Below are 16,694 nucleotides of genomic sequence, written 5' to 3'. Positions count from 1 at the left end.
GTAGGATTGACTTTGAGCTGCCAAGTCAAATTCACCTGCTGGTGGTCATCCGCTAAGCAGATGGCTGCATTGGAGAACGTCGGTGCAGAACAGACATTCAGAGCTCCCTTCAGATAAGCTTCATCGAAACAAATTCATGAGTGAGGAAAAAGGGGAAAACTTGAGAGACCTGTTCACGTGGACAACGATTTAATTAAGTCAAGTATGTCCAAGGTTACAATAAATATTTCACTTCTGCTGCAACGTTTTCCTTGTTCACAATATTGTACGGAGAGAGGGTAACTGTAGCCTAGAGGCTTGTGGGTCAATTTGCACTCTGCATCTGATGCCGATGCCTTCAGACCCACCTGGTGACACTACGAGGCATTACCAGAGCAGCCTCGTGAAAAGTAAACGCGACGAATTCCCCCACCAGGCATCGGTGTGTCATTTAAACAGAACTCGATTATAAATAATCATTATCTCAATCTTACGACAGTAACCAAAAGTCAGTTGATTATATGTATGTAGCGCCATTCACACAAGGCCTCACAGTGCTTTACAACACAATCCAACCAAACCATTAAAACCAAGAGGAAAACACCCCAACAAACAGATACGCAGAAGAAAACAAGTGTGCGTCTTCCGACGAGCCCTAAAAACATCGACTGACGAAGTCCATAACGGACTGGGGCAAGACATTCCACTCGCTCTCCCGTAGAAAATATGTACTGTACCTCAGTCAAGTCTTAATGCTTTTTTGTTAAAAGAGACATGAAACACTTTTTTAAGAGGAAATGTCCATTTCTGGCTGAACCCAAGGTGCCCAATGCATGGATGTTAATCCCCAGGTCATTTACAATGCAGTGTCTCCTGCTGACCCCTGCGAAACGAATAATCTAATAATCGCCACGCACATATTTATAGAACACGAGAGAGAGCTCCGCGAACTTAAATTCGCGAGCCAATGTAAACCTCAGGCCGCCACGTGGCCTGCGACATGGATATTCAGGAATGCTGCGAGAATGTGAAGGCTAGCAGGGAGATTCGTTCTTTGATAAGTGAGGATAAAAATGTGGAGCCCAGAGTTGGTTATAATTTACAGAGAGAAACTATAGACAGATGTCATTGGCAATTTACTTTTTTGTCAAATCAACAGATTTGTTTTAGTTCGTCTTATCCTTTTGCATGCGTGGGGCTTCTCTGGGTGCTGTTCCTTCACTCGTAAAGAAACTGGCCAAACTTCCTAAAACAGAAACCTCTGTGAGATTCCTGATTACAGAGATCTATTCTTGTTCCTACCAATTTATACAAAGTAAATAACCAAAAATAGCTTAAGCCGCATTTTCTTCAAAACCCACCAAATTAACAAATTGTCCTGCTGCATTTGGCGGTCACACGCAGGCAGAAGAGTCCCTGGCTCTGCACAGACACAGGATCATTCCGCATTGTTTCAAGCCGTTTTTCTGCCTGAGACATACGTGACCCATGTGTACAATAAGGCCCCACACGTAAGGGGGTCATGTTACGCTGTAGGAAAAAAAACATTTCCAAATTGTTTTCTTTCAGCTCGTGACTCTGTGTACACACCAGTCACAACAGCCCATTCTAGAGCTCCTGACGCTCGACAGCCCAGGGGCTTGGGAGCCATCGCAGGGACAGAAACCGCGCTTGGGGCTGAGAAAAATGTGCGGCGACGCTCTGTCACGGCAAGAAGAGTCGCCGTTTCCTTCCCGGCCGCGGGTGCGATGCTGAGCCGATGCTGAGCGAGTGCCTCTCGGAAGAGGCCTGACGGCAGAGCGCAAAGGGAGGAGGGCTGAAAGCCCGGAGCGGCAATGTCACCCAAAGTGGTTTTGGTCTCCCAGGCAGAAACTCACACGACTGGGGACGCAATGAGCGGGCAACCACAAACTACTGCAACTCGACGCTGGTGAACGGAACGCGAATCATTTATGGCCCTCGGCTGCAGTTTGATTGGACAACCGTGCTGTTCTCACGTGAATGAAACGATTCCAGGGTGCCGCATAGTAAATAAACTTGATAGAAAATATGGAAATGGCAGACAGGAGGACGAATGCGTCGTCATGTTCCGTGTGTGTATGAATCATTCACCACTCATTGTCACTTTCATCATCGTTTATTTCACACATCAATATATTTACATACTATCATCCTTCTCATTAACTCATCTCATCACACTATACTGCTGTACAAATAGTTAATTATTTGTTCAGCGCCTAAACCAAGGTGCTATATACATTAAAATATGATAAGATATATATATCTCTCAAGCAAACTCTGAATGAAGAAAGAGCTCACCTTCAGGTTTGAATCGTCAATGCTAAGTACACAACCGAGTGCGCGCACTGCACGAGTTGTGATCTGTATTTTTACACAGGGGAAGAAAAATACATGCCCTCCCACAATTTGACCTCTTGAAATACCAAGAACGCTAAGAATTCGGGGTCACGAATGTTTTCACAAATCAATCATTGTATTTTTTGCGTGGTTCTTCGTTGGCACCTGCAGTGGCTGTAGAAGTGACCCGGGACCCATCATCGTGTACGAAGCAATCTCCCTTTAATCCATCTCTTCTTACACGCAACATATGCACTATTGCAACCTTAAAGCTCAGGTTTACTGCAACTCATGACATGACGATACCTGTAACAATTCCCATTTAGATTCAAGACCAATGTCAGCTTTACAAACAAAACTGCTGCAAATTCATTTAAATAAAACGTAAATTTGGGAAGCTTTCTTTACTTAAATATTAATGTTCCATTCAAAAAGGGAACTTTTTTCCCACCATATTACCAAACCCCCCCCACCTCCCCCCCAAAAAAACCCCACAAAGACCCCTATGTTTGACACCCGATCTCACTTTGAGTGGCTCGGTTTAAAAATTCATTCGAAGGCATTTCACTAAATCCTATGAATTTTAAAAGAAAGAAACCCCATCTAGGTCCCTTTGTTGCGGCAGCACTCACCGTGAACTGGACCACGGCCGCCGGGTTTTTGTTTTCCCCGCGGTTTTGTGGCGTTGCCGTTGTGGCCTCCTTCATTTGCTGCCTTGCGGCAGATCATTCAGCGACAGGTGCAGAGCGACGCTCGCTCCACTCACAGACGGCCGTTCAGCTAATGCCCGGGTAATGTTGCTCAATCCCATCGCACCAATGCCGAGACGAAACCCTTCTGTAACCTGCCTAAAAGGGGCTTTCTTTTTTGGCTACGATAACCTGCCCAATGCCCATTCACTATTAAAGCTGAGAATGACCAAACCCAGATGGACGAATTGCCCAGTGGGCAGGGTGCTCTCACCTAAAGTGAACAGTGAAGACCGTCTCACAAGAGCGGACTTTGACTGTGGCCAGTGTAACAACTCAAATCCGACATTTTATAATTAACCACTGAAAAGCCAAATGAACAACACATGTACAGCCTTTACTCTTGTATATTAAGAAAAGTAAAGAGGGCTTGGGGGCAGGACATGGCCGGTGTTGAAGAATGATAGCCGAGTGGCAATCAAAGGAGGGAATAAATCCCAGCGGAAGACCGCAGTGCAAATGCAGCAACGAGATCAATTCACGTGAAGGAAAGGGATGGATTTTAGCATCGTAAGACTGATGGATGGTGATGGTTTGGGTAGGCTTTCATCCAGCAGTGGCTAGATCATGGCTCATAATGACGATCATGAACCTCGTCTGAACTCAAATTTTTTTCTTGCTGTGACACTCCATCATTTCAAAAGGGTGTCACCCGGTGGTGGAGAAATGAAAATGAATTAAGAAACACGAAATGAAAGCGTACGCCGTACGTCGACTCAGGAGAGAGCTACCATCGTTCATTTCTTGCGCGGTCATCTGTGACGAAGCTCATACCGCCAAAGGTGCGGTGCGTGGGAACAAAATAGGCCAACGTTAAGTTTTTTCAATTTGTTTTCTGCTTCTTTGCCGCGAGGGCCTTGGCTGCCGATTTGTGCCATCTCACGAGCCTGGCAAAGACAATGGCACCCCACATACCAACTCCGGTGGCCTCAAGCCAAAACTCCTGAGCAAGGGAGCGATCGTCTTGCAAGCGATCCGCATTGAATCCGTTGTCCGCATCGCACCGTGGACGCTTGTTTGGGTGCAGAAGCGAATAGTTCAGTAGGCTTATCTCGTGGCGCTATTCAAAAACTGGCCAAACCGGGGTTAATGCCCCGCAACCGGACACCGGCCCCCCCCCCGGCACCCTGGAAACACGACGCCAAATAAAGTGCAGGTAGGAAAAAAAAATCCAAACCTTACCTGGCCCGCTCCTCGCAGGACAGACGAGCTTTTGTTCCTTCGAAGGTCGCTCAGTTCCTTCATTTTCCCCAATGGACGTGACAAGTGAGGTGTGCGTAGGGGCCGAGGCTGGTTTGAAGCAGCTGCCGATTATGCAACAATGGCAGCATGTGCATTGTTACGGGTACAGCAATAAATGGAAATCTGCGAGGGATCTATTTTGACACGCTACATCTTGCATTTATGGCATGATGAAAAGAATTATGTGCGCGGGGGGGGGGGTCAAATTCTCAAGATGCAGCGTACGATACCTCAAATGCCATGCGGTAATGGAGCACACAAAAAGTGTAACTTCGCATTTTATCAGATTGGTGAAACACTTTTCTCGATAGAACATCTCAGGCATGAGCTTGCGACTTAAGCATCATAAATCGGTTAAATAAGTGTCCGGATGCTATACAATGCATTTTTCTAATTCAAACTCACCCTGGGGAACCATACATCATCATTTGGGATTAACTCGCGTAAGATGTTATTGATTTTACATTTGTCCGATATATACACACACACACACAGATACACACACAAATATTGTACAGATGTATAGTGTATGTGCAATATGTGTAAATATGTATGGGTATTACATCACAAACATTTCGAGGCAGCCATCCAGAGAATAATTAAACCAAGGAAACCTGGCACATAGCCTTTCTTTCTATCCCACATTTACCAGAATGCTGTGTGCACGCAATGCGAGGGTAAAGTCGTCGCTGTTCTAGCGACTTGCGTCAAGAAAACGATGGGGCGTCTCGGTGCGATTAAACGTATCAACGAAAGACAACTCTTGCTACCTTGCACAAGCGTATCAAAGGAGTTTCCTAGAATTGGCTGTCTGACGACACGAGCTTGAAGCTTTGGGGAAAAAAACAGATACAAAATTAACAGTCTCAAGAAGCAATAAAGCACTCTAAAAAGAAAATCTCCAAAAGGATAAGAGAAAAAAAACCCATCAGAAAGGAAAAAGTGCGGTCCGGAAAGACACAAGTTGGAAGCGTGTTGTTTGAAACTTGAATAACCCGGAGGCTTATTTTATTGGCCTGACCCACAAAAGCATCGATGACAAATGTGGTGGAGGAATGTTTCTTTATTTCAGCCTAGACAGTATAAGGGACAAGAAAAACAACATACAAGTTGTTTATTTTTTTATGGCCGTTCCCTGCTATTAAAACACAGGTAAGAAGAGCAAGCACCCTGGAAATTATTGTACACGATGAAAATCACTGGATTATTGGTGGCGGGTGGGGAGTGGAGTTGGTACGGTAGCACAGGGAACGTGCAAAACTCATCAGAACGCGTCACACGGTGACAGAACTCATCAGCAGCCAGCGCTCGTTCTGTTAAACCACGCTGCGCAGTCGGGACACGGCGCGACGGTGGTGTGGTGCAGTGCAATGGACGAGCTCAGAGGAGTGCGTGGTCCCCTCCATCCATCTCTTCCCGCGGGGACAAACTGCAGGAATCATTAGGCACGTAACGAGTCAATCCCCAACCATTCCAGCAATTTGAGGAACAGTCACGATTCGAATCCAGAATCGAGCATTTGTTTGTCTTGATTGCAGTCTCAGTTGTTATTGTGCGTCTCGTGACGAACGTCTCATTTGTATTGCCCGTCCGGTTTGTACCCTTCCTCTGACATGTCCTGTCCGTCTCTTTTGTACGGTCTGCGCTACCTGCTCAATTGGCAAACGCGTAACGTTATCATACAACCTGGATACGGTGTTCATAAATTGCAAATGACCAATTCTAAAAAGCTCGGACGCTGACGCATGTGTCGCGAGCATTTCAGAATCGATTATGAACCGACAAGAACGAAGCGTCGTTGGCAAAGCGCAGCTCCGAACAGCGTAGAGAATGTTTGTGCACGCTGCTCGAGAAGGGGCCCCACACCTTCAAGTGCAACAAAGGCGCGCGCTCCCCACTTGTCAGCGGCACGCTGCGTGCGAGCAGCAGCGCGGTCGCCCCGTGCCCGGAGAATGCGGCTGTCAACATCTCACGCCGCCGCGCGCCGGCCGGCCGCAGTGCATCTCAGTGACTCCACCCTCATGCCAAACACAGGGGCGGCGTGGAATTCCAAACGGTTCAACAGATCAAACATTGCCTCCATTCTTGTGATGATTGAAAGAAATTGCGCTGCACAATGTATTGATAATTATAGTGGAGGGGGGTTAAAGCGTGTTATTAACAAATACGTAGGTAGATTGCGTCATTGTTTCCACAGCGGTGTGTATATAACGATTTTTTGTTTACTTAGATTATTCTTAGTAGGGCTCTCTTTAAAATGAGGATTCTGGTCTCAATGGCTCTCGCCTCATTGTAAATAAATGTCATCTGTCCAGTACATTTTAATGATGCTTTAAATAAAAAAAATAATCCTTCATACTATCATTTTTACATTAAAGTTTACATCACCCGAAATGCCTGGGATCTTCATAAAATACGGTGGCACCGTGACGAGGTTGAATAACGGCTCGGGTCATTGTTCCGCAGGCTCGTAACATTAGACTTTTGCCGGTGATTGAACGACAATGTTTTATAATGCACAAGTTGAGCTATTACCATGTCAGACTGAACCGCATATGCACTCAGCCTTAAGCCACGAGCAGTGGGTAATTCAAATGCTGTGGTAGGGCAGCGGGGTTTGGCTTGACCCACAAAACGACATCAAGCCAGAGACACTGCACACAGGATTTCACTTTTACAAAGCCAGCAGTAGCAGCACCAATGTGTGCAAAAGAACATCTATTATTGGCATTTTGTTCCTCCAATTAATAATACACACCTCTCTTCCATAGCCAGAGGGATTATTTACAGGAAGACATAATTTATCCGATTATACTGTAAGTACAGCGCTTCTACTGGGATGGAATTGTTAGAACAATTGACCATGCAAGCCACGAAGCTGGGTCGATACAATTCGATCTCCCACTTGCAACTACGTGGTACGTTTCTTATATAGCAGCAGTCTTAAGTACTAAGACACACATGGACAAAGACAAAAGTGCCACCATATATCCACAGGCAGTTGTCAGGCTGCTGCTGGATGGGGCCTCCTCAAGCTGTGCAGATTGTGGGGGTTACACAATCACACTTCATCACTCTGGCCAGTGCAGGTCATATATGGTAAAAAAATAAAGTAGAGTACAATTAGTTTAGCTCGACTGACCTCTGTTGTCAACAAGATTAGCCTATAGGAGCCTACAACACCTGTCTTACATATGGCGGTCGCCCACCCAATCACGGTCCAGGATAAGATTTGCGAAGCTGTCAAGATCTGACGTGACCAGGTGCATTCCGCGTGATTTGTCCATATACACACCGCAAAGACTGTACACAATCCCACACAAAGCAAGCGATTTTAAACGCTGCCACGAAGTCATTACCGTAATGAAGAGGAAGGCGCTTCTCAAACAAACGTGAAATATCTTGGCACTCGGGCGTGCAGGTGAAACAATGCGCAGAATGCCCCCGAAGTGGTTCAAATGTGGCCCCGCAGCATTCTTGACGACTCCCGGAGAGGAGCCGTCGTCACCACCGTCAGCTGCCGCGTGGCGCGCTCGGAGACGCAGACCGGACAAACCGGCCACGGCTACAACGCGAGAGCGGCACGGTCTGAGCACAGACAGCACTTGTGGAGGTTTACAACTGACGTTGAAAGTGTTAATTCAGAAGCTCCGTCCATCCGTTGTTCTGTTCGTCTTGTCACGAAACCAAATGAAGACGCAACAGGAGTCATTAATCAGAGGGTTGCTCCAAAACGAACGTGCAGGGAAATTTTGGTAAAATACAATTTAGCTTTATATGCGGTCTCCTTCAAAATCCGAAAACGCAACGTTTATATGCAAGTGGCATTTTCCTATGCCCCAGGAGCCTATTAACGCTATCTCGCTCCACCATGAATGATATTTTTCTTCACTTTATCAGATGAGAGAGCATTGGATTTAACAAAAAAAATTATTAGTGATGGATGGGTGGCTGGCTTCACTTCACACCGTGAAACAGTGGAGGCTGATGCACTTGGCATCTTGCTATGCCCACCCATAGCAAGCCCCCCACCCCCCCCGGGCGAGGCCAGATAATAGTGGTGTCCACTTCATGCAAGGTAGCACCAGTGATGTGATGGCATCAACACGGAAGCACAGGGCTACGGACAAGAGCAGGCCCCGGTAAGCAGAGACTGTCTACACAGACGACTGCAAAAGTAAATGTACACAGCAGCACACTGTAAAAGAGAATGGAATTTACAGCACGGAGGAATGTCAGCACACAACGCAACTCCCCCAAGTATTATATAAGTGCAGTAAACTTTTAGGGGAGGGGGGGGGCATTTTTTTTGCTCAAAAGCACAAACATTTATTAGGGTACACAGAGCACCGACTTTAGTGTTCAGGAGATTTGGAAACTATGGCATTTGTATATCTCCCACGAATAGTAAACCCCATACCTTGGACAGTGGCAGTATAATTTGTGGTCTCTTGGAACTTCCATCGGCTAGAGAACGTGCACGGTTGAAAACATATCCGTAGGGAGAGAGAAAAAAAACTACCCGGGCTAAACGATGAACCGGCAGACACACACCACACAGACGTGAATCAGCAGCAGCACATGGAATGAAAAAAGTGTGAAATAAATAAAGAACTGGAAGAAAAGTTGCTGTTGCCTTGACGAATTCAATACAAATCTCCCCACACCCATGCCGAAGACTGCAGCGAGACGCCAATCATGCCATTAACATTCCTTTCGCAATGATGCCTCTTCATTCGAAACACGACTCCCAATGAACGCCATTTAACGCGCAGTAATGAGATTACAATGAACCCAGCTGGTGTGTGGCGGGCGGGCCTCACCTGATTCAAAACTGGCCAAAGAGGGAGGTACAAAACCAGGACCGAACACTCAATGTTAAATCTTCACGAGAGTGTCATCAAGATGCCTTAGGCACGCCGGACTGCCGGGAGCTGACGTTGTTAGCGAGCACCTATTCCACCAAGGTTTTCAGAGCACAGGGAGGCCAGTGGCAGCATTACACCACGTACAACTTGAGGAGCTATCATTGTCTCCCCCAAGTGCTGGTATTGACTATGGCGTAAAAGGTACACATTTTAAGGCTAAGTTAAATTAAGAGACACACAGGCCAGGTTCAGATACCAAAAGCTATAATAGAAAATAGACATACCAATTCAAGAAAAACACGCAGTTATTTTTAGGGTCGTTTAGGCTATACTTTGCAAAGCTGACCTGAAGCAAGGTTGAAGGTGGGTGAAGGGTGGTAACCACACTTTACGCAATCATAAATCATCTTCCACGTATCTTACAGCCAACAGACACACAATCGTACGTAAAAAACCGCACCACCCTACTGCAGTTTACATTGCTGCCAAACTCAAGTTCCACGTTCAACATACGTGCGCATCCTAGACGCCGCCAAGCCCATTGCGGGCGGACGCATTACACTGCATGTGAACCCAATGCGAGGGTGTAAAGTGATAGGTCTCGGTTCAAGATAAACCGACCGCGCTAAATTCGAGTCTCCCCCACCGCCTCCCACGCCGGCACCTGAAAGGCAATTCCACAATGCCGATCATATCTGTGAGAGCCCACCGAAACGCAAACGCTGCACGGAACGACAAACGCATTTCTCCCTAAAAATAGAAAAACGCAAGAATGCTACATGGCCTGCCAGGGGATCCGCACTTGCACCAGACCCAACCGAAAGGGGCCACGTGGACGGGCATTTTACAAAAATGTGTCCGTTAAGCACTTTCGGCAATTGGCAGTGCCAATGCGGGTGGCACAAACTTTACAGGGGGTCCTATACGCACACTCCAACAACACGGAGGGTTATAAAGCGTTCGGCGTGTGATCCATCAAACACGAGAGGCAGTAAAAAATAAACATTTAACTAGTAAATGTATTATCGGGTTGGATGGTCCATGAGCAAGCTTGGCCAATTCAGACTGTTGAATTTTCAAGGATGGACGATATTGAACTTTTGTCGGAGCTTTATCGCCTCTTAGTTCTGCGGCAACGATGCTCTCAATGAATGCCGCTGCGGGGCGTTTAGCCTGCTGCCTTCACCGTGCGTTCCTCATCCAAGAACTACACTGCGGAGGGGCCTGCGAAGCACAGCACTGGCACACGCAGCATATGCATGTTGTTGATGTCCGTATATAGACTGGAGTGTTAACTTACATGCACAACATATATGCTAAACTAAACTTTCTATTTTACCAGGTAAGGCCCACGGAGCTGTAAAATAGTTATTTTTCGGAAGCGACCTGGCCATCACAAATGATAGCTCAACGAAGTGTCTCATCATCACGTGGAAGCAGCCAAATACTACAAACGCATATTTCTAAATGTGAGGCAAAAACACAGAGGAACCACAGAAAAACCACGTGACTACGGGGAGAACATGCAAACTACAAATATACAGCAGGCGTCGGGGTCGGGATCAAACTCACAACCTCCTGCATACCAGGCGAGGTCGTTAACATCTCGGCACTTACGTAGAACGCCCACCGCAGAGCGAAGAAGATGTTTCACACACGTATGTGTTGCGCAGGATTTGTAAAAGGTCTGTACAGTCCTTCGGTTCCTAACAGATGGCAAAACTACCACTGCGCCAAGATTATTTTCTGCATAATGCTTCTCATTGTGGCACACACGCGCAAAAGCGTGCATAGGGAGCAACCAGACATTAACGAAAACAATAACAGAAAGAAAATGTAAGCCCACTGCCAATCCAACACTTCTTACCTCCGCGCTGTGTTAACATCAACTCACACTGGCTCCTGTTAAAAGTCCACTTTGAATCAAAGGCAGATATGCCTAAGACTCAAGGCCAAGGTACGATTCGCGACGGAGATATAACCACCATCAACCACAACTCATTATATATACACTGGCAGTCACATATAATACTCACAATAGAATATACTAACTATATACAAGTACTTGCATGTTTAATACAAATGGACATGCATGATTAGAATATCACCACAAGTAATCACACAAAATAAAACATATGCACGTTTAAAAATCACTACACTGCCAGTCACATGCAATACTCACAATAGAATATACTAATCATATACAAGTACTTGCATGTTCAATCCAAATGGGATATGCGCAATCAGAATATAAGCACACAAGCAATCACAGAATGAAATACGCACCGAAAAAAATAATCGCTAGAATAATTCACACTTGATACAGCTGTCGAGCTGTGACGGTTCCACCTGAACCTGAAGACGGAAGCTTGTGTTGCCTCCGAAACGTCGTGATTTTATTTTTTATTTAACTTTTACTAATTTTAATTTTAATTTTTTACCTACGTGACTTTACCGAAAAAGCCTACGAATATAATTCACACCCGTTGTCGATCGACTGTTGGATGCAGACCTCAGCAAGTCGTGTGGGTCATGGGGGTAGTTTTGACCCTACTTCACCATGCCACCAGTGTGCGCGTTGGTGACGACGAAGAGCCAGACCCAGCTCATAAATCACTCGCCACTGACGGTAGTCGGTGTCATGCCTAGCAGGTACCAAACTCACAACATTGAATCTGTTAAGGTGGCGTGGGAGTCAAAAAAAAAACACCGGCAAACCTATTGCAAGGATTTGCAAAATTCTTTCAAAACAGCCCATATTATAATACAATATGCTTTAAAGATAAACACGTGGAAACTAATCAACCAGCCGTGTTTTCAAGTTGTGTTTTAAAGGCCAAAACACTAACCTCCCCCCCCAGATATAACATTCAAGTGGCCAGGGTATTTAAAGAAAAAAATATCGACCCTTTATTTTCCCAATTATGTGAATATGGCGACCACCCCTCACACCCCTTCACCAACCCGCACTGACCAATGTGGTGAAGTATGGTCAAACGACCCCCGTGACTGACACATCATAGGGGATGCCTTCATCCAGCACTGGATTGACAAAGGCATGAACATTGCTCTCTAGACTGTGAACAATTAACTTAAAAAAGAACGTTGGTATGTTGGCAAGATTACACCTTTCCCATACAATCTAATCCAGCACATCATGTATAGCAAGATGTCAATAAGTTACAGAATGGTCAATATTATTCAAGTCCAATTGGACTTCCAGAAATTATCATATCATTCACTATCTTGCAATAATAATAATGTACCCATGTTGTTAATGATCAAATTGTATCACACACAAACACTAGATGATAAAAATAACAAAGGTTCATTTATTTTGCGACTATGCAATTTCATTGTAAGTGTAACAACGCATTTGCTTTAAAATACACGAGCATGCCAATAGCATTCCAATGATGTCATTAACACATCGGCAGGGGGCAATACATCGGACGTAAGTATTAATACTTGTACTAGGTAGTGGACTGTCGTTAGCATGTTTTAATCACATAAACATTCATACAAACAACATTTGCAGCTAAATGTAACAATATTTTATTTATTTATAATACTTTATTCACTTGTATCAGACCACCTACGTCCAAGAAAAGTCAGTGAATTACCAGGTGAATTGTACAACTGTGCAGTATTTATTTCTAACTTGAGTAAATTAACACAGCACCAAGCTCAGTGTTTAATATACAACTCTCAAATGTTCATAAGCCTATCTTAGTCATGTATTTAGTCATTACATTGAATTACAACTGATTATATAAATATACTGTAATTAGTATTTATTTTAATAATACGGTATTAACTTCTATTACTTCAATAAACCACAGCTCAAAATAATATACCAGTCAATAGACATTACAACACCGTTTTTTAATACAGCAGGTACTTTTCAACGCCACATTTTCACAATGTGTTAATAATGTCAACGCCAACCCAACGATGCCAATCAACCAGACAATCAATGCTACTGAAACTGTCATGCAGTTACATTATGTAGTAACGCTTTAATTAACACGATCATTACCATCGCTAACTTCAATAATCTTGTAGTAGTTTATCACAAACACATTTACACGGCACGCAAAGCAAACTTGAAGTTAAAAGTAACAATGGTGTATGGGTTTAACTTCAACAATGCTGCATCAAGTGAAGTCAAGTTCATTCATGTCAATGGTGTAAATAAATCATTTGCAGGTACAAAGTTAACCGCGCAATATTAACACAGACGTACATCAGCAACAGTTGCCTTGAAAGTATATAAAAGGCGACGTTTCGGGCAAAAAGCCCTTCTTCATAGCGCACACATTGCTAGGGAGGGCAAAGGGAAAGAGTGGCTTCTCTATTAGTACTCTGAAGAAGGGACATTGCCCGAAACGTTCCCCCACCACTCACCATCGCAGACTCGCCAAACAATGCGTTTAATATTAACACAACGGAAGCGCTGTTGCTATTTTATTACATTGCATTAAGTGATCATGTACCACATGATCACTAAACAAATTCGACGATAAACTTCATTACTAAATATTTAATGGTGACGCTGTTTTAAACTCCTTTATAAAACAATGGCATTGTCACGACAGACATGTTACGGCCAGTTAATTGGCACTTTCAGAAAGACTTCCATATTAATCGCTTTTAACAAACACTTATTAATTACCCTACATGAACGTAAAACAGAAAACGTGAAGCTAAAAGTAGCAATACCATATTAAGGTTCCTCTCGTCGAGAAGAAAAATCAAGGCAATTGTGTCAAATGATGATACATCGTTTTAATTTCCGTATAACAGTATTTACGAACATTTTACAAGCACCACAATAATCCCCCCCCCTTCTCTCACGTACTGTCATGCATTACTCACGTCACACCAACACTAAACTAACTTTAAGTTAGCAAATCAACGACAGTCCTGTACATCGCTATTAAGTGCGTTTCTATCGGGTTGATCGTGCCAGAACTACGCAAACGATGTCAATGAATAGTAAATAGGAAAGTCAATGGTGTTTCGTGTAACTTTTGGAGTAATTCTACTACAGAAACGATCTCTATTTTATAATCATGCTTTCATTCATCACAACTCATTGATAACATACGTTATGGTTGTGCCAGCTTCTCTCACGCCAATACCAAGTCAGAGATACGGGTGTTACAATACGATACAATATAGATCTGCATTGTGAAATATCAGGATTTAATTTATTACAACACATGGAGACCGCTCGAAACTTTAAACTAAAAGTAGCATTGCCATTAATGAAATGTTCATCAGCTGCGACTAAAGTCCACCACGTCATGTCACGTCAACATTAACGCACGATCACTATCGTTAATCGTCACGTATTGTGTAGTTATAAAAAAAAACATGAATAACAACGTTATCTTAACTGTTAAATTAACAATGCCACATCTAAATGACAATGCTGCGTGAAATTCCGTAGAGTAAAACACGTCAAGTCGATTATGTTCATAAATAATATCAGGGTCATTGCCCGAAACGTCGCCACAAGTTACATTTAGTTTTTTTTAAAACGAACGCGTGTGATTGTGTTGATAGCTGTACACGTGCAGCATCATCATCACCATCATCACCACCCACCAGGTAAACCCACGGGCAATGAGTACAACCGCACGCTAGAGACTTTATCAACTCTCTTACTAAGAGTGCACAATGACAATCAGAACAACGTTTCATTGTCACGAATGTGTTAACCCGCTACTCATCAACACAGTAGACACGACGACCACCAAAACTCCAGTTGACAGCAACAAGTTGTGGTTTGGGGGATCACCGTGGTGATGATCATCGCTACCCCGGGTAATCACGGCGGCACATCGACACCGAGCCGATAGGATCATTACTACCAAGTCAATAACTACGAAATCAATAACTACGAAGTCAATAACTGCTAAATCAGTAATCCCGTCTCGACTGCCTGGCAAGCCAGCGATGTAAATAACTCGTGGGGTTGAAGAATATCGATTGGACAACTCATAACCCGCACAAGCATCGCCGGTATTTAAAACAAAACATCACGATCACCATAAACTCATTGATGACAACAACTTGTCAAACTATCACAACCATCTTGACATATCATCATCATCGTCGTCGTGCATCAATGACGAGAGGATCGCCGCCAACTCCGTAGCCCACGATACCACGACACGTGACGCTCAGGAGGCTACGAACACCGCTTGTCAACTTGTGCCCAGAGTTCATCGTTACCATAGCAGCAGTACTATAGGAGCAGTACTATAGGAGCAGTACAATAGTAGAAGTACAGTACCATAGGAGCAGTACTATCGTTTAAGTAATATAGGAGCAGTACTATAGTAGCAGTACGATAGCAGCAGTACTATAGGAGAAGTACTATAGCAGCAGTACTATAGCAGCAGTACAATAGTAGAAGTTCTATAGGAGCAGTACAATAGTAGCAGTACTATATAGCAGCAGTACTACAGTAGAAGTACTAGAGTAGAAGTACTACAGTAGAAGTTCTATAGGAGCAGTACTATAGTAGAAGTTCTACAGTAGCAGTACTATAGTAGAAGTTCTACAGTAGAAGTACTATAGCAGCAGTACTATAGTATCAGTACTATAGCTATCTGGTAGTGGGCTGCACGTGTAAGCAGCACGGACACGAAGCCGCGCTTCAGGCCGCTGTCAACGGCAGCACAACGCCCACAGAGCGCGCCCTGGACAGCTGTGAAGCAGCAAGCGCTTTACAGCTCTTCGGATTCCTCCAGGTTCAACAAATCCGACTCATCCCGGAGTGGAACTCGCCGGCACAACTTCCAACAACTTCCAACCACAACTACTTCATCCACCACGGCGTTGTGGCAGAGCGACTTCGCACGGGCAGAGGAGTCGGGCGAACCACGCAACAACCACCACAACCACCACAACAACAACAACCCTCACTCACCTGTCGCGCGGGTCGATCCAGCTCGTCTGCTTGGTGTTGTGGTCAATGTAGAACACTTTGCCGTCAAAGTCCCTCGCTTCCTCCCACCCGCTGGGGAGAGGCAGCCCTCCGTTGCCTCTCTTAGGCATGTTTGTCCGCCTAGAGCAGCGGCAGCGGCGGCAGCAGCGGCAGCAGGGTCGAGCTCCTCCATGATGACACCATCATCACCAGCAGCAGCAGGAGAAGAAGAGGAGTCGGCATGGTCGTCACCGCCGGTCTGGGCATCAGCGCAGCATCGCCGCCGCTGCCGCCAGCGCCGCAATGCCTCCCTCCATCTTGCCCGGACGGCGACCTCATTAACATAAAGCGTGGAGAGGGGGGTGGGGCGGCGACGGGGGCGTGGCCTCGCTAACGGGGAAGGTGATCATTAGCATAAATTACGCGCGTAAATTATGCTAATGAGCGCGCGCGATCGTTTTGGCCAATCGTGTCGCCGATGCTGCCCACGCCCCCGCCCCATCGCCACGCCTCACTTATGCTAATGAGCACCGCCAAGCGTTATGTTAATTAGGTCGG

General features: G+C 45.0%; 1 protein-coding gene across 1 annotated transcript in view; it reads right to left on the bottom strand.

The window, feature by feature from the left end:
• LOC144937693 (protein WWC2-like) overlaps positions 1 to 16,470 on the bottom strand; it is a 106,194-nt gene extending 89,724 nt beyond the window's left edge. The window contains exon 1 of the mRNA XM_078865112.1: positions 16,140 to 16,470. Coding sequence (XP_078721238.1) covers positions 16,140 to 16,267 — 128 coding nt within the window. The 5' untranslated portion in view covers positions 16,268 to 16,470. The remainder of the gene's footprint in view (positions 1 to 16,139) is intronic.
• Positions 16,471 to 16,694: the final 224 nt, after the last annotated feature.

The sequence above is a fragment of the Lampetra fluviatilis genome, chromosome 19 (genome assembly GCF_964198595.1).
Source record: "Lampetra fluviatilis chromosome 19, kcLamFluv1.1, whole genome shotgun sequence".
Lineage (NCBI taxonomy): Eukaryota > Metazoa > Chordata > Hyperoartia > Petromyzontiformes > Petromyzontidae > Lampetra > Lampetra fluviatilis.
Note: the sequence above shows the minus strand (reverse complement) of the source record. Positions and strands in the feature narration are given on the sequence as shown.